Below are 18,849 nucleotides of genomic sequence, written 5' to 3' on the forward strand. Positions count from 1 at the left end.
ATATAAGCCCAAAGTTTGAAGTTTGGGAGTTTTTTGTACATGTTTGGTGATTCAGGGATTTTTATATTACTTACTGATTCAGTTCTCTGGTTTGCTATTTTTTCCCCCAGAAATACCAAAAACAGAGAAAACATTTGAGGAAAGACTGATTTTGAAGGCATTCCTACTGAAGTTTGTGAATTCTTATGCATCAATTTTTTATGTTGCCTTTTTTAAAGGAAGGTAGGATAAATATCCTTTACATATATATATTTCTGTATATGCATTTTTATATAATGTGTCTATATTAGTGGATCTGTGTATAAAAATGGGCACAAAGGCCTGAGAGTGGTCATCTTTGCCAGCTCTGAAAAAATATCTTTGACAGGCTTATCTATAGTTAATAATTCATTTTGGTTTCTTTAAAAAGTGTAGTTTTTATAATGAATGGTGGTGCTTACAGGCTTTAACTTTCCACAGTTTAACAAATTTTCCTTGAAGCATCATTTGGCAAAGAAAGGTCTTCCTATTTCATTTAAAATTATGGAGCTCTTTTTTCTATTACTTTCACATTATTTTACATTATTTTCATGTATCAAATTAAGAAATAACTACAGTCAACTGGCAAATGAAGTGATTGACCAAAAAGCTAATTCAGCTGTTCTGCTAAATAACTGTGACTTCCTATGGGCTCAGAATCCTTTTATTTTGGGACCCAGTCATCCACATGCTTTTGAATGGGAAGCTTAAAATAATTATTTGCTAAAACTTTGGCAAAAAATGTTTAAAACATCCTCTGGATTCTGTTTACTACCATTTTGCTCTTCCTTTTGGGGGCTGTAAAATTTTTTAATCTCTACTCTTCACTAATCCTATCCAGCACCTTTCATTTGAGGATGAATGATGCATTTTGCCAGCCGTTGCAAATATTTTAAGACACCAATGAAAAAAAGTCACCAAATTCTCTCTTTTTTAACTTTATTTTTGTGTTGTATGGTTCAAATAAAGTCAATATCATTGTTTCTCCTGGTGTAGCCAGAAGAGTACAGATGTACAAATAATTTCATTCAGGGCGTTATTCACATGTAAGAGAATGTGAATTAGGATATGTGTCCCCAGGTTTATTTTCCATCTCTAATCAAGTGAGGTATTTTTAATTATATTGTTTTATCACTGAAAAATATTTATTAAAATTATTTTATCCAGATGTAGTAGAAAATCATTTATAGAGGCCTATTTCTTTGAAATAATCAAAGCTGAATAGATGCTGAGCCCTTGAAAATTCATGTTTAAGAAGCAGCTTCTGAAATATTTTGATGAAATATTTTGACTAATGCAAATGAACGATCTTGATTTCAAAGTTAACTTATTTTTGTGGTTTTATATTAAATCATGGTGTCAATATTAGCTTCTTTTTCTGTTTTTATTCTAGTTTATATATTATTTTTGCTTTCAGGTTTGTTGGCCGTCCTGGTCGTTATGTGTATGTGTTTGAAGGATACAGGATGGAAGAGGTAAGTACATATGAAATTCAAATTACAAATAAAATCCTTTACACAAAGAAATATGTGTACCGTGTTCAGTGGACTAGAGACAACAGGGGAAAAATAGAAAACACATGTTAAAACAAGCGAATAAATCTTTAACTTGAATAAGCAAAACCCAGGGTGTCCATCTAAGGAAACTTTATATTCTTTCTTTCTGCAGTTTTGACTGTTTCATGGTCTTTCTTAGGTGAAGCTTCACCATTTCTGTGCTTTATTACTGGGCACTAAGGCACAAACATCCCATGTTTTGGTTGAGGCCTTTGGGAAGTGTGAATCTGGCTTCCCATTCTGCAGATCGCTAAAAGCTTGGCAAATTCAATAGCTTAAAAACCTGGAGCCATTTTGTGCTAAACCTATAAACTTTTTTTTTTTTTTTAATCCCCTCATGAATGGGATTGCTGCTGTGGGTATTCCCTTGAAAGCTGAGAGATGTACTCAAGGTTTGACAATAAAGCTGACATAAAAGTCTTTACAAGATTGAAGGTTTTCTTTCCCCCCCAGGAGAGATCAGGTTGGAAGAGTATCGATGATCCTGCATTATGGTTATTACATTGATTATATAGTAAATATTTTTAAAGGAAATATAGGAGACCCAGGGCACCGTGGGATGTTTCAGAGCTCTGCGTATTTTCCATAATGAAGTTTAATGAGAGGAGATGAAATACCTTGTCAAACACAGATTTGAAGTAATCAATGAGCTCTGTGATCTCACAAAAAGTGGTGGTAGGGACAGTGGGCACATGGAGACACTGGCAGCTCTCCCAAGTGGATATTTTAAAATTAATTCTCTAAATCCCTTCACACTCTCTGGTTTTGTTTAATTGCAGTGTGCTCCAGGAGGGTGTCTGATGGAACTCTGCATTCAGCTGAGCATCATCATGCTTGGAAAGCAACTGATTCAAAACAATCTTTTTGAAATTGGAATCCCGTATGTATCCTGGCCTTTTCCATTATGTGTTATTCCTACGGCACAGTAAATCAAAGCCTTGATCCTTATTCAGATAAATGGGACTTTTGCCACTGCCTTCAGTGGGTTCTAATTGAATGTGATGATAAATGACATTTTCGGTTGTGGTGAAATGATCTGGTTGTATTTTATGTTGAATAATTTGCTATATCTTCACTAAATGGCTTAAAGAAAATGATGGAATATATGAAATAATTGATTTAAATTAATTTTAGAAACCAGAGAAAACAGGTAAGGTATGATAGATCTCCTGGGAGTTTTCAGAGAAGGTTTCAGGACAGCAGCATTGAATACAAATTAGCACAAAGTGGAGGGGACATATCCTGGGGGAAAGCAATAGCCCATAAAAAATGTTAAAATCTATTACTTGATCTATGACTATTTTATGGGTTTGGGGATGAAATCCACATGTTTCCAAGGTGCCTTTATGTCATTCTGGGATGATGCAAAATCAAGCAGAGACACTGACAGCTCAGTGCCTTTCTGCCATGTACTGCTTTAGTGCTCAAATACAGCAGGAAAAACCACCAGTGCCAAGGGGATCTTCAAGCACTAAGAATCCGCTGAGAAAGTCCTGCTCCTGCCTCTTGGGAGGTCTGCTTCATGGTGGCAGTGGCCTGTGAAATGCTGGAGATGAAGAGTCTGGTTTAGACATCTCAGCTCCACTGAAATGAGGCAGAATCTTCCAACTCTGGTGTCAGCAGCTTTCAGGTCACATGCATGATGGTAACTAGAAATAAAGAGGAGTGATTCTTAAAATATATGAAATATATTTGAAATGAGCCCTTTTCCTCCCTTTTCTCAGCAAGAACTTTTTTTTTCCTTGCAAGGAATTTAAATAAAGAGAGAAAAAAATTCCCAAACAAATCAGATGTAGATTATGGATGGTTTCATTATTCTTGTGTCAAAGTTTAATAGGAAGGCCTGTTTTGTGTCTGCATCTCATTGAGTTTACATTTTATTTTGAGAAAAGGGTGGTAAATCATTCCCAAAATATCTGACATGTTGAAGGCTTAAAGCTTTCTCAGTGTAAACCTGCTGTAATTTGTTTCTTGTCTTCCAAAAACTTACTGCTACTGGACTTTTTAAATGGGAATTTTATGATGTTACAAATACTGTATTTATTATTTTTGACTCATGAAAGCATGTGTTGATCTAGTCCAAACAGAAAGTCATGTCCAATTATTTTTAATTTCCCTCCCTTTGGTGCAAGAATGTGATAATTTCATCTAATTTTTCTCCCTCAGAACCACTCCCCCAACCTTCATTTAACAAACTGTAGTGGCCTCAATTTTTAAAACTGTTTAAAAACAATCATCCTTTCATCCTCTCCTTCCTAGATAAATACCTCATTTCAGTCACAGGGCTATCTTGTCATATTGGAATAAACATATCTGCTTTTCTTTGCTTGTCTGCATTCCCAAGAAAATTGTGTGTGTGTCTGTAGGGTTCGGCCCTTCTCCCCAGACCTATTTGCACCAGAAGAATAACTGAGCACATAATTAAATCAGAGTTAGCCTCCTGTTCCTGAATGGACCACTGTACTGGTTTGGGCTGGTTCCTCAGGGGTACCAGCAGCTGTGTTTTTCATTCCCCCTTGCCTTGTGCCTCTTTGGAGGGACTGAGAGTCGGGGTGAATAACACAGATTCTTCCATTGGCTCCCTGTATTTTCACTGTGGGCAGAGTCCAGGTGCTGCCACCAACCTTCTCCATGTGGAGAGACAGAAGGGAATACAATAAATAGTGATTTGGTCCTCAGAATCTGGTGCTGTCCCCTGCACATCTGTAACATGGAAGCACCTATCTGCTGAGTTTTGTGATGACTCTCATCAAAAAACATTTTCTTCCTCACTGAAGTCTTAGGATTTCAAGGGTTTTTTTTCAGGAAATCTTTTAATTGGATTCACCAAAAAACCCAAGGCGTTTCAGGTGATTTGCAGAAATCACAAATCCCATTTTTGTCTCTTTCTCCTCAAGAACTACTGCTAAGTAGATGATGCAAGCAGCAGTCATACTTTATGCTCCTAGAACCCCAAACTGGAAAGAATTAGAAAGCATCTTTCCATGTCTTCATTCTGCTTTATCCATGGTCAGTACTGGGTGAGGAGGGAAAATTCAGATGGCAGCCCTGCATTTTTTGGGTACACATCCTTGCTTTTCCTTCAATGTTTCTGCAGAAACTGCTGCCGCAGCTATATTAGATATAATTGCTGATCTCCTGAACTTTGCATGATTTCTTTTTTTAATTTCTGCATCCAGCTATAGCAAACCAGCTAGGTAAATGCAGCAAGATTTGAATTATAGAAAACTAAACCCTCTTGAACTGAAATGTGTGTTCTGTGGGGCTGGAATTCACAAGTTTAACAGATGTAAATATGCCAAAGTTCACTCAGATGTGTCACATACCATCATTCTTTTACTGTTGCCATAGGAATTGACCCTAAAAGGCTGCAGGGCTTGAAAGCCTTAACCGAGAGTTCTTTTAAGACCCTTTTTATTCAGTTCTGGGTTTTTTTCTGAACTTACTGAAAAAAACCCATCCATGTGGTTATTTTATTACTCTCTGGTTTTGACCTTGGTGTTAAACCCTTAGGGTGAAATCCTGGCCCTATTGAAGTGAACAGCAAAACTATTGAATTTAGTGAGGCCATGGTTGTGGCCCTTCTATTCAGCATCAATTTCCATCACTTCCTTCAAAATATACTTAAATATGCTGGATGACAATACCAAGAGTTAATAAAATCCATTTAAATACAACCCTTCATAGCTACTGTCTCTTATGTTGTTTTTCACCTTTACTAAATTATTCTTAATTAAAGGTTTGGGTGGGGATTTTTTCCTTTTTTTTTTCTTTTCCTGTTTTCTATTGTAGTTTTCCTCTGACTGAGAAACCAATAAACCCCAAACACCACTGAAACTTGTAGAATCCAGGATATCTGAGTGTGCGAAGGAAGCATGGCTGTACCAAAAATTTGTGTGAGAACAAGAAATTTAGATACTTTTGCTCTTCCCCTGCTTCCTTCTTGTGCTTGTGAATGTGAGAAGGTGTTTCTTTATGTGAACTGACTGTAGGAATATGACTGAAGGAAAGCCTGGATCTTCAGTGTTCCTTCCCAAAAGCAGGAAAGAAAATTACAGGCAAGGACACAAGAGTCTGGGTCACTGCTCTTCCTTTTGTCCCCATACAAGTGCTCCAGCTACTCAACCTAGAAATCTTTTCTGTTTAGCTTTCTCTCTGCACCTTTTTATATACAGATCAAAAAGCATCAGCTGGAAGAGGAGCCTTAAAACCCCACCTGTTATAAAAAATCCTTTGTTCCTGGCAGCTGGATTCTAGGGGCTTTCTGTCTTTTCATGTAAAACTTCCACATTCATCTCTGTTCTAGCAAGTATTCATAGAATCATGGAATCATAGAAAGGTTTGGTCTGGAATGGAACCTTAAAGACCTCCCAGTTCCAATCCCCTGCCATGGGCAGGGACACCTCCCACTATCCCAGCTTGCTCAGAGCCCCATCCAACCTGGCCTTTGACAGTTCCAGGGATGGGGCAGCCACAGCTTCTCTGGGCAAACCTGTGCCAGGGCCTCTCCACCCTCACAGAAAGGAATTTCTTCCCAATATCCCATGTAATCCTGCTCTCCGTCAGTGTGAAGCCATTCCCCCATTTCCTGCACTCCATCACTTTCAATAGTCTATTTCCATCTTTCCAAAAGGTTTCCTTCAGGCATTGGAAGACTCAGTTAAGTCCCTTTGGAGCCTTCTTTATTCCAGGCTGAACAATCCCAATTGTACAGCCACTGAAGACACAAACACTTGTGCCAACAAAGTAATTTTCCTGCATCTGTTCTCTTTCAGCCTGCCCTCCAGATGCCTCACCTCTTCAGCCTCCATCTATTCCACTCTCACTCACTCCACAAATTTTTTGTTTTTTTCCAGTCATCATCATTTTTTTCCCTAGATACCCCAAATCCAGCTGCTCCTTCTTACTGTATCAATAGAGAAACTGTTGAATCATCTCTCTGATTTTTGAAAAGGAGCCTTCATCTAATCACCATGTGCTTACAGCCCAGCCAGGATCACTTGGAGCTTGATTTCTCTCTTTTCATCATATTTTTTTCTCAAAATCCTGAGTGTTATTGACAGGTAGTGATTTTATGCTCACTTCAGATCCTTGTTAACGTGCATTATGCAGTGCTTATTGGTTATACTGGGAATTACAATCAGCATAATTCAACCATGTTCCCACCTCTTACCTAATACAATAATTTGGTGCCAATCCCCTCTGAGAAGCTGCAGTGTCATTTTTAACTGCTCTAGACACAGCCTGATAAAAACCTGGTAATTTTCTTTCTTTCTCATCCTGCATTGATTCTTCTCACATGCTGTTCAGTTTCCTTAAGGGTGCACCTTGCTTTTTGACATTCGCTGACAAAACAACCAGAAATAATGGCTATTCTACAGCTCTACAGTTTTCCCTCTTTGCTCAGATCTGTGTTGAATCATGAAACATTGCTGCATGAGCCTCTTCAGCACAAAGCTTCTGGGACACTCATCCTGAATGGGCCAACTTACCATTTCCTCACTGTGAGGAGCTGCCCTGTAGGGAAAAAATCAGAAGCTAAAAGAACTCTTTTTCTGTCAATTTCCTTTAAAAACGTTGATCTGGGTAATTAAGAAACAGCTTCAAACAAAGGCATTTAAAAAGCATGTGCAGTTTTAGCATCACAATCATAAATACAGATAAAGGGTTCTGCAAAACTCATTTTCATTGCCCTATTGCTGCCCATTGCTGTGTAGCTGGAGAATAACATCCTGCAAATCCCTCTTCTCTGTTCCTTTAACTTTCTGACACACTTCTGCTTGGTTTCAAACTTCACATGCTTGGATATGATACAAAGGTACTTTTTGTTTTTTGTGGAAAATTTGAAATAATTGGTTTGGCTTGCTTTCAGTCAGTTGATCTTAAAAAAAAAAAAAAAAAAAACCAACACAAAAAAACATAAAAAGAAGCATGCAGACACTCTTCAAAGCTGAACTTCAAGTGGTTAAAGTTGCTGTTCATCATGCCTGGCTTAGAGATAACCAGATGAAATATTAAAAATTATTCTGAGCAACTGAGACCTGGATATGGTGTATTCCCAAATGAACATTAAAACCAACAATAATTGTTTTATTTACTAGATTCTTGTGGGAGGTGTCTGTATGTATTAATCTCCAGAACTCAACTCTATGGTGCTGTAGCTAAAGGATTAGATCACACGTGCACAGATTTCACATCTAAACACACTCAAATTTTATCTCAGCTGCTGCTGTGCTGTGACAACAAGATCATCTTCACTCTCATCTGCCCACAGAAGTGTGAGAGACATTTACAGCTTGTATCATTTCATTGGAACAGAAATTAGCATTGTCTGGAATCTATTGTTCACCATCCTCTGAGAGTCCCTCACATTAGGAAATTAATTGAGATATGTTGGAAAAACATCCTGGGAATTCTTTGATTATTTTAAATCCTGCCCCAGCCTCCTACCCTTTAAATGATACATCACCTCTGTCGCTGACAAGTTACCTAGGCTGCCATAAAGGCAGAGGGAAAGAAAGGGAATCTAGTGTCTTGAAATGGCTGAATTTGCATGATGTAGGAGGTAAAAGTCTTTGAAAGGATTAATCTAATTCTGTCTCGTGAAGCATTTTAAATTTACCCCCACCCTTTCATTAAAACTGTGCAATCTGAGTGTCCTGGTTACCAGTAATGCCAAAGCACTGATGATGTTACCATCAGACTTGGGTAGCTACATCTTCCTTCTACCACAAACAAAATCAGGAGTTGTCCTGTTGATTTCTGAAACTTTATGATCCAGGATCTGAGAGAGCTTGATGCAATCTAGACCTGTTAAAAGAGTGTCTTCCTAATTCCTCCATATTGGTGATGAAATGGAATGGGTCTTGTAAACACTGGTAGGTGCAGAAATTCCTCAGTCACTGTGGGAACACAGTGATCCCATGGCTCAGTGCAAATTTAGGAATGAAGCAATAAACCCACACAGCAAAGTCTTTATTGTGTTTGCCAACTTTTGTTCCTCAACCTTGTCCTGCTACTGAAGCCAGGGTCCAGGAAAGTGGTTCTGCTTCTCTGGAGGTCCAAAGGAAAACCCCTTCTCCCAAATATTGCTGTATCCAGGCCACACACCTACAGTTGAAAGAGTTTATCACAAGCTGTGGGGGAAGATTTTGTGGGGGATCCTTACTTACACTACTGGCAAAACCTCTTTGGAATTAGTCTGTACTTTCACTCATGGTACATACGTGAAGAGCTGTAAAATAGTGCCGCATATTTGTGTGGAAGATAAATATCATCTCCAAAAGAAAGACATGCAATAAGTATAAATCTGGCTCTTTTATGCTAATTTGACTGTATTTTGCTGCCTTGATTATGAAAAAATACCTCACTCTACTACTGTAGTTTTCCATGGAAATTTCTCAGTGTATAAAATAGCTTGAAGTTGCTGATGCATGTGTATTTAAAATATCACAAAGGATGGGGGAACACTGGGAAAACTTTACTCTTCATTTAGAAATCATTCATTTTACTCTAATTTATTTGTCAATGTCATTAAATTTGTCCCATTTCAGTGGGACAGTGTTTGCTATTGCTTTTTCTACTGTCAGTACATTCTTGCACCCTCTTTTTTGGAAACATCCCATAATCACAGAATGGCCTTGGTTGGAAAGGACCTTGAAGCTCATCCATTTCCAGCTCCCTGCCATGGGCAGGGACACCTTCCCCTATCCCAGCTTGCTCAGAGCCCCATCCAACCTGGCATTGAACACTTCCAGGGATGGGGCAGCTGCAGCTTTTCTGCACAACCCATGAGCATCTGAAAATTTTTTGACAATAAAATTCTATTATACTGGAAGTTTCCAATTCTTATATTGAGATGAAAGTGTGCCTGTAGTAAAAATGTGGAATGAAACCACTACATTTTGCATTTTGTTAAAAGAGAGGTACTCACTATGTTGTTCTTGAGAGTACTAATTACTAATGTTATCTAGGTTCCAGGATCTTCAGGAAGACCCCCTTGGAATATGCATCTAGAGAGAAAAATATTTATAAAGTACTGGATTCAATTCCACTAGCTTGTACCTGTCAATAAACAATATCTGAACTTTCCCAGGGTGGTGTAAACTCCCCCTGTGACGCACCAAAGTAACACAGGATTAATTTTGTGTTGCTGTGCCAAGACTTGGGCCAAATCTTTTAGGGGAAGAAAAAAACCAGACTTAGTTCAGTCTGAACTTTTGTTCCTCAGGAAGCTCAAGAAGCTCTTTAGGAAGCTGAAGGATGAAAGAACTGAGGTAAAGGAAATGGACACTAACCAATCCAAGGACCCTCAGCAATGGGATCTCGACTACATCTTGGAACCTTTCACTGGGCTGACTCCAGAATACATGGAAATGAGTAAGTTTTCAGAATTTTCTTTCCCTTTCTGCAATAACCATGGCTTTACATAGGACTGAATGCCAGAAGTGGTCATGAGAGAGGGAGAAAAGTACCCCAGCACTTGTAGTTTGCAGAAATTCCATGTGAGCCAGCAGGGCTATGAGAATACAATAGTGCCAACAGAGAAATAATGATGAATCCGAGTATCTGTTAATACTTCTGCTGCCAGATTCCAGTGTTCCCAGCTGAGGAAAGTGCACAGAAACCATTTAGTCACAGAATCAGCAGCTATGGTTAGGAAGGATCTCTGGAGATAGCTGGTCCAACCTCCTGCTCAAAGCAGGGTCAGCTAGAGGATGTTGCTCAGAGACTTGTCCACTTGGGTTTTGAGTATTTCCAGGGCTGAAGACTCAACAACTTTTCCTGTATTTGATCACCCTTACTGAGGATTTTTTAAAGTTTAAGTTGCCCTCCCTACATTTCCCTTGGTGCCCTATGCCTCTTGTCCTTTCACTGGGTGCCCATGAGAAGGTTTTAGCTCTGTGCTCTCCAACTGGCCACATGGGTAATATCCCCTGAGCCTTTTTTTCCTGTGGTACAGCAATTCCAGTGTTCTCAACTTCTCCTTGCTCATCTTAAGGTTTATCTTAATGGCTCTCCAGTGGATTCACTGCAGTGTGTCCGTGTTTTTCTTCTACTGGGGAGCACAGGCCTGTACCTGCCCCATGAGTTGACCCTGCAGAGGCAGGGAAGGAGAAAGCAGGAATGCTGTGGGTAGCTGAGTAGAAAGAAAAGAAATAATCTAGGCAAACCCAAGCTTTAGGCCACACAAGAATTCAGGGAGAAGCGCAATGGACGTGGTGTCTAAAACCAGACATCTGGTTAAATATTGAATGTGGCAACTCCTGTTTTAACACAAGTCGCTATTCTCAAAATATCTAAAGAGGAACAAATTTGATGGCAAAAAAATTAAATACCATATATGGTTTATCTCTCTATACAGAAACAATATTTGTTTGTAGATATAATTTATAATTGAATTAAAAATTAATACATTAAAATTTACGGAATGGTGAATTTATGTAATTCTATAATGCCTAAGTGTATACGAGGTATTTTGCATGATGACAGATTTGAGGATGTCTTATTAATATATTTAGGATCCCAGCCTTGTCCTCTGTAGTGCCATCAAGAATCCCTCACCTCCCTTTATCTTCCTCTCAATTGTTCCAACTCACCTAAGGATCTTGTCTGTGTTGTCTCTTCTGTTATCTTATCCTCTTCTGCACTTAATGATACTTTGTTGAAAAATTATCCTTTAGGACAATTTTTTTCCCATGAGTTACTTCAGCCCGAGATGATTTTTCTTCCTGTAAACTTTAAGCAAGCCTCTTAACAATTTTTGAAGTTGAACAATGGTAAAAAACATAATGGACATTTTTTCCTGTAAATTTTCTTTTTTGTATTTTTGGGCTCAGGAATAACCCAGAAATACCTGTTTTTAACAACCCAAACTTCTTGGTTAGCTAGGTCTAAGGACAAGGAGGACTAAAGTCTAAGGACCTTAGTTACCAGTAACAAATATATACTGGTGTGATGTTTGTCAGCATTGCTTTTGGGTTTGCTGTCAGTGGCCTTGATTCTGCTATGTGAAGAGTGATGCTCCAATGCTGTGATCCCCGCCCCAGCCTGCCAGAGCTTGGACAATGCTCTCAGGAATATGGTGGAATCCCTCTCAGGAATATATGGGGCTGTCCTGTGCAGGGCCAGATGTTAGACTTTGATGGCTTCCTTCCAACTTGGGATATTCTATGATTCCATTCCATGGCACTGACTTGTACTATCAAGGTATAAGCTACTGATATAAATCACTAGACACTAAGCCTGTCATTTAGATCAGTCCCTTGTTCCAGGTTCATAAACTGCAGTGAGCTCCTCAGCCTGCAGCCACTCAGGGGTGATTTAGGGAAAATGAAGAGATTAATTATTGGTCTAAATATTTGTTTACAACAGGAGGATGAGCTTCCCAAGTGGAGAAGCCCCAAAGTATGCCATGCTGTGCCCGGGCTGTGGGATTTGCAGACAAATGTGCAGCAAATGAAAGCCAAGCTGCACCTCCCCAGCCCCAGTTGCTGCCCTGGGTCCATGTCCCTGCTCTCCACTGTCAGATCCACTGCTCAGACCACCCATGCTGGCAGGAAGCACTTGGTGCAGCTCAGCACTGAACCTGTCAGCTGGGATTATTGTCAAAGGCATCATGCTGCAAGAGGCCACTCAGCAGATTATTTATCTATTTCTCTAACTTCGAGCTGGGGACAGTGGGAAGGGAAGCAATGCAGAAGGCCAGAGGAAAAATTTTTTTTTTCTCCTGAATTGCTTAAAAAGGCAGTATTACTCCAATGCAAGAAGAGGTATGATATTAAGGAAAAGAGAGAAATCTGTCTGCTATTTCAGAACTTCTTTCTTAGTTTTCACACTGATTTATTCCGGCAACCTCCCTCAGGCATCAGTGGCAATCTGGAATGAAGCAGCTGAAGGAGGAATTGCAGATGGGGCTTGCTGCTTTTGGGGTTTCCCCAGGCAGATGGTGATGGGGTTTCATACAGAAGCAGGCAGATTACGTATCCAAGTGTGAGTAGTAACTACATTCAGGTTTGTCCTGCTCCCACTTTTAAGGATGGGTGACATCCATAGCTAAGACTCTTGCCTCCAAGTCTATCATTCACTAGGCTGTACCCTAATCACAGGCAGTCCTTGCCTTTTTTATCCATATATCCAATCTCTTTTACTGATTTCTGTCAAAACCTGGAGTCTGGCCCACTGCCCACATGGCAAATCACACATTCTCTTTGCACTTCATTGTGAAACAAATTAATCCCACTTCTCGGAGAGACACTGCTTGGAGCAGTCTCAGTATGTGTTTTGCAACATGATGTGCCACTGATAAAGGAGTTTTTGATGGTAACTACCCCACTTAAATTTTGGGATGTCCATTTCCAATCTGCTTTCATTTTTGTTCTTATTTCTTATTCTAACAATCCTGAAGCCTTAGAGAGACTTCCACCTTCTCATTCTCCTACCCCTGCCCTCATTTAAATCATGGTAGGTTCATAGAAATAACACGATTTACTGGTTATTTTTTAACCTCCCCTGTTTTCCCATTTGGGAAAGGTTACTCTGTCTTTGTTTACTGAAACTGGTTTCTCCAAAATATCAGTCACTCAAATCCATGCCAACAAATTAGATTAGCTGTAAGAAAGAATTTGTTTTACAATGAGGATGGTGAAACACTGGCATAGGTTGCCCAGAGAGGTGGCGCATGGCCCATCCCTGGAAACATTCCAGGTTGGATGAAGCTCTGAGCAACGGGATCTAGTTGAAAGTCCCTGCTCATTGCACAGGTATGGACTAGATGACATTTAAATGTCCCTTCCAGCCCAAGTGATTCTATGGATAAGATTATTTTTTTTTGGGTAAAAGTCTTTGAATCTGATTTCACCAGCAGACTCTGCTGAGCTTTTTTGTTGTGCAGGTTGGCTGCAATAGCACATCTGCACAAATATTTGACTTGCACCAATGACATTGCTATGACTGTTTGTTTTGATATTATTAACAGATGTATTCCTGCATTTCTTAGTGGAGACACTTAAAACGCTTGAGTGATCAGAAAATTTTGCTCAAGTAATCCTGAAACATAAATTATTGCTTTCAATATGCGTCAAATTTGTCCTTAGCATTTCCTGCTTTCAAAACTGTATAAAGACTTTTGACCCAAGACAACATACCATACCATGTGCATTCCCAAAGTCAGTAGAATGTACAGCAATTTCTTCTTCCACATGGCAGCAAGTTTGTAATGTGTGCTACTGGCCTGCAATGATAGAAGTTGGCAAGAAATAGATATTTAGAGTAGCAATAAATATTGCTAATGACAGAAATTTTATTAAATTGGCTCCAAGAGCAAAATAATGCACATGAATGTCTGAAATTTATACCACTTATGTTTCCTTGAGAAGAAACTGAAATCAGCAGTGATTTTCATATTCCTGTTTCATTTGGTCTTCCCTTCTCTAGCATAATCCCTCTAGTAGTCCAAGATTCATGTAGCAATTGATTAAAAACATTTTTCCTCAAGGAGAAGTAATAATAAAAGGTTTCATCATCCAACTTCTGTTTAAAAACAATGGCACAAGGAGAAAATGATTGGATTCAATGTCTGTAGCTACTGACTACTATAAGGATTAATCTGAGAGGTTTGGAAGAATTTCCCCTAAAGCAGGGAAAGCCATCAAAAAGGCAATGTGTGAGGCAGAAAAAGAAAAATAATTGCTAAAGAGAAACCTGCATTTTTGTATAATCTTTATAATGATGGTTTTGAAAATACCATTGGTGGTTCTGTGTAGGCTTGTTGCATACATTTATTACAGAAGAGTTATAAACTACCCCTTTTCCTTAGTTTTTCAGCAAGGCCTGGCTGTATATTGAAAATTTTCTTTCTAGGATTTGGAAAGCTGCCTAGCACAGAAGTGATTTTTCCACTGTTTATTTCCAGTAACATGTGATGCTATGACAGATATTTTTGATGAAGAAGAGAGGAAAAAAAAGCAACAAAATTGTAAATAAATACCCTGTCTTAGGTGAGGCTTTGAGGTAAAAGATACTTGGGTTACTCACACTATTGAGCATGCAAATCTTGTAGAAATAGTGATCCACACCATAAAAGGTTTTGTGCTGGGGAATGATTCTGTATCCCTTACACAAGAGCAGTGGCCACCACCTTCCAGATCCATAATTTAAAAGCTTTGATTTGCGCTCTTAATCATAACTTAGAGCCCAGACTTAGAGGAACAGGGTGTGTTGCTGTTGGGCTGGGGTACTGCTCAGACCCTGCACAGCTTCTGTGAAGAGTGGACTCCTGAGAAGTGACCTGAGACAATTCTTTGGATGCTGTTTGTCCTTCAGAATTTTTGTCTTGGGCCCAGGGCTGGATGAGGTGCTGCACATGTGGCATCAGGTGTTGTGAAACGCAACGGCTGGCTCTGAGCCCTTGGCCTCTTTCCTGCTCAACTCAGTAAAGGCACCACCAGCATGTGCTTTGGGCTTTTTCCCTCATCTGAAGGATGAAGGCTCTGTCTCAGTGACTGTTGTATTGCACTAAAGAGTTTATTTAGTAGTTGTTTTGCACTGGGTGATTTGAAATTTGCACTGAGTATGTTATGTCGTGTGGATTGTTATTTCCCTTCTCCCATCACATGGTCTCTCAATAATTCACCCCTCTGCCCTATATCCCCTGGTGGTTACCCCTCTCCTCGCCCCTCCTCAATGGTGTCCCACTGGCTACAGTCCTCTTCCCCCGCCCCCATTCCCTTGGGTATAAAAGGCCTCTGCAAGAAGGGAACCCCCTCTTTTCTGCCTGGGGGATTGCCAGAGTCTGAGGCTTCCCTTCCCCAGCTAATAACCAGGACACCTGTTCCGACATGAGAAGAGCCTTTCTGTTCTTTTGCTTTCGTCCATGTAAGACTGTGGGGGCCAGGGTCCATAGCTAGCCAGAGTGGACTCAAACAACAGCCCGAGAAACACGGATCTTACAAGTGACAGCACATCCAGGGTCCTGCTTGGATGCCCCAGGAGAAGATGTTTCCCATGTCTCTGACTTTCCACTATACCCAGCCTTCAATTGTTTTATTTTCTAGCTCGTGCTATGAACCTGGGCAATGTTCATCTCATGTCTCCAGGCTGCCCTACCAGGGGGTAGGAAAATGATGAAACAGGATGGATGGCCAGAAGTCCAGCTCCTGGCACAAGTCTCTTTAGCCTTTTTCCCTGTACGTGGACATGTAAAGACCTTTGTATGGAGAACTTGTGTCAGAAATGTGAACATAAAAAGGGTATTTAAGGGTTACTATCGAGTTTTTCAGGCATAAAAAAGAACACCTTGGTGTCAACCGTCCTTGATGGAAGAGTGTGAGTGTCCTAAAAGTATTGTAAATATTTCCAGTGTGACCCAACGGACATCCACAGAACTCCAGGATGCTGAGATGAGATTCCTTCTGGGATCTGGACAGAGATTCTTCTCTTTTTAATTTATTCAGGTTTCTAGAAACACTGACCATGCTCTGCAAATACCTGTGAATTGCTTAGGCTGTTCAAAGATCCTCCATTTAATAATTGTTTGCTGGTTTGTTACACACCCCCATCCAAATTGTGGGTTTGGCTTTGGAATTGCTTTTCCTGCCTTCTTTTTGCATAATTTGAACTTGCATAAGAAGGAGTTGAGAAGGTTGAAGAGATTTCAAGATGGCTACACAAACACTTCTGGCACAGAGTTTTCTATGAAGACACATTTACACAATTATCCAAAAGTCCTTTGCATACCTTGAGCATTTTTTCATGAACTTGAAAAAAAATTAAACTGCCTTTTGCCAGACAATGAATGAAGGGGCTACAAACAACATCAAAGCAACTGCGTGTGGTTTATTCTTAAAGCATTGCAAACACTTCTTTTTTTTTCTTCTTATTTTATTTTTTACAGAATCCTCCCAGCTGTATTCCTGCTAAATTCACTTAGAACCAAATAAGGCATATTTTGGGGCTATGCATTTTTCTAAGCATTTCACAGTTTTTGGGGACATTACTTTAACATCTGGTTTTATTTCCTTTTTAATTTCTTTTCCTGACTCTGAACATAAAATTGTCAGGAAAGTATGATTTCAAGGGTAGGATGTTTCTATGCTTTGAAATAGCTCCATCTTAGTGTATACACTTAAATTCAGAACAAAACAGTAAGAATGAAACTCTAATGGCCATATAATTGATATACAGAGATTTTACTTTCATGTGCAAATATATTGTTCCTGAGATTAGAAAGGGGAAATATCTGAGGACTTGTACACAAAAAAAAGGTGTATGTGAGAGAAGGTCCTGGGGGAAACTGTTTCAAGAGTTAGTTGTAGGTTGTGACAACAATGCTGAAGGAAAATATTTTAAAGTATAATATTCTGTTATGTGCAAAGAATATTGTGCTATTTTCTCAGAAAAATGCAATTCCTCCCTTAGTGGAGAGAGAACTTATACAAGGATTTGCCAAAAAAGAAGCCACAGTAAATAGAGCATTGAAACACACCAATACTTATTCTATGCTAATATTTTTTTTAACTGGGAGATGTAGATCACAGCAAGATTTATTATTTTAATATATATATTTTAATATATATATTTAATATATATTTATATAAAATTCACCTTTGTTTTCCTTTAAAGAGGAGTATTTCTGAACTTGGAGAATATCAGTTGCAGAAGGAGAGATGAAATTGCTGCACAACACCACTGGCTTCTGCCTCCACAGAGACATTTCTGTTCTTGCTTTTCACAAGATGCTACCAACTTTTTCAAAAGAAGCTGAGGAGAAATAGTGGCACCTTGTAGATTTTCTCCTTTTGCTTGATTGTGTATCATTTTCCTTACAGGCAAAAGGACAGGAAAGAAACAGCATGGACTAATCAGTTAATTATGTATAAATGCAGAGAAATAGACACTGAACCCTTTGTCCTTTATTAAATTTGTTGTTTCCTTTGGTTTGTGCTTGTGCTAGCAGCTTGAAGCTTTATTGGAAACATTCAGAAAGCACAGTGACAAACTTTTGTGTCTTCATAGCCCTACTCTGGGATATTTATTCCTGGGACCAAACTGGGAAGTGGAATTTTATGGGGTTGGTAATGCACAAAGCTCATGAACAATTTGCTGCTCCCTTCAGAAGCTATCAAAAAACATTGGCTTTCTTTTTTCCTCAGTTATCCAGTTTGGTTTTGTCACACTCTTTGTTGCCTCCTTCCCTCTGGCCCCTGTCTTTGCCCTACTGAACAACATCATCGAGGTTCGTCTTGATGCAAAAAAATTTGTTACTGAGCTGAGGAGGCCAGACACAGTGAGAGAAAAAGATATAGGTGAGTAATGAAAGAGTATTGCAGTGAAAATAAGACCAAAAATACAATTAAACAAAGAAGAAAATTTATAATGAACCCATTAATAAGTTTTTTCTTTCACTTACAGGTATTTGGTATAACATCTTGAGTGGTATTGGAAAGCTTTCAGTGATTATTAATGTAAGTGTTTGGTTACACCAGTTTCTAACCATGATCTTGGGAGCTTCTACTGTTCCTTCAATGTAATTTAAAATTCTTCATAATTTATTGTTTATAATTGTTCATATTTTATTGTCCCTTCAACATAATTTAAAAGTGGCATCTAATTTTCTCAATTGCTCCAATACAAAAGAATACAGATATATTATGTTTATTGTGCTATATGTATTCCCTAAATAAAATTTTCCTCTATATGCTTTAAGATAAAAAATCTCATGCCCTAGGACTTTAATCCTAATAGTTTCTAGTGGGTTTTTAGCCTAGGGATCATAATCCTATAGAATCATTTATGTTGGAAAATATCTTTAAGGGCATGGAATAATACAAGAGATATTAAAGATATCAAAGCTCTTTAGAAAGGGAGGTGATTTTCACTACTGGAGGGAGAACTTGTGGAGAGGTGTTATGCAATTTCTTTAATAAAATAGCTCCCAGCACAACAGCACAGCACTCTAATGCATCCAGAGGGTAGTGTTGTTTCACTTGGATGGAGTTCACATTGTTCACTCATTGCTCTCCAGTTTCCAGGAATTAAGGTGGAACCCTGCACATCCCCATAATCTCACTGTCAGGCATGGACTTCAGCTGCCCAGCACTGAGCTGTGCTGGAGGAGAAAAACTCTGCCACCTCTTGTTTTTCTCTGAACACACTTTGCACATTTATGATCCTTGATTATTTCCTGTGTTGATCAAACTCTGGAAATGTTTATTTCCTGGGGATTCCAGTAAAGTATGATTAGATGCCTTTTCTTGAAAGAAATGTAAATATGTGC

At 39.0% G+C, this 18,849-nt stretch overlaps 1 protein-coding gene across 1 annotated transcript in view; it reads left to right on the plus strand.

Moving 5' to 3' along the window:
* ANO2 (anoctamin 2) overlaps positions 1-18,849 on the plus strand; it is a 159,393-nt gene that overhangs the window by 131,093 nt on the left and 9,451 nt on the right. The window contains exons 17-22 of the mRNA XM_059471896.1: positions 111-222; positions 1,436-1,493; positions 2,354-2,454; positions 9,805-9,953; positions 17,726-17,878; positions 17,985-18,037. Coding sequence (XP_059327879.1) covers positions 111-222; positions 1,436-1,493; positions 2,354-2,454; positions 9,805-9,953; positions 17,726-17,878; positions 17,985-18,037 — 626 coding nt within the window. The remainder of the gene's footprint in view (positions 1-110; positions 223-1,435; positions 1,494-2,353; positions 2,455-9,804; positions 9,954-17,725; positions 17,879-17,984; positions 18,038-18,849) is intronic.

The sequence above is a fragment of the Ammospiza nelsoni genome, chromosome 5 (assembly GCF_027579445.1).
Source record: "Ammospiza nelsoni isolate bAmmNel1 chromosome 5, bAmmNel1.pri, whole genome shotgun sequence".
Classification (NCBI taxonomy): Eukaryota; Metazoa; Chordata; class Aves; order Passeriformes; family Passerellidae; genus Ammospiza; species Ammospiza nelsoni.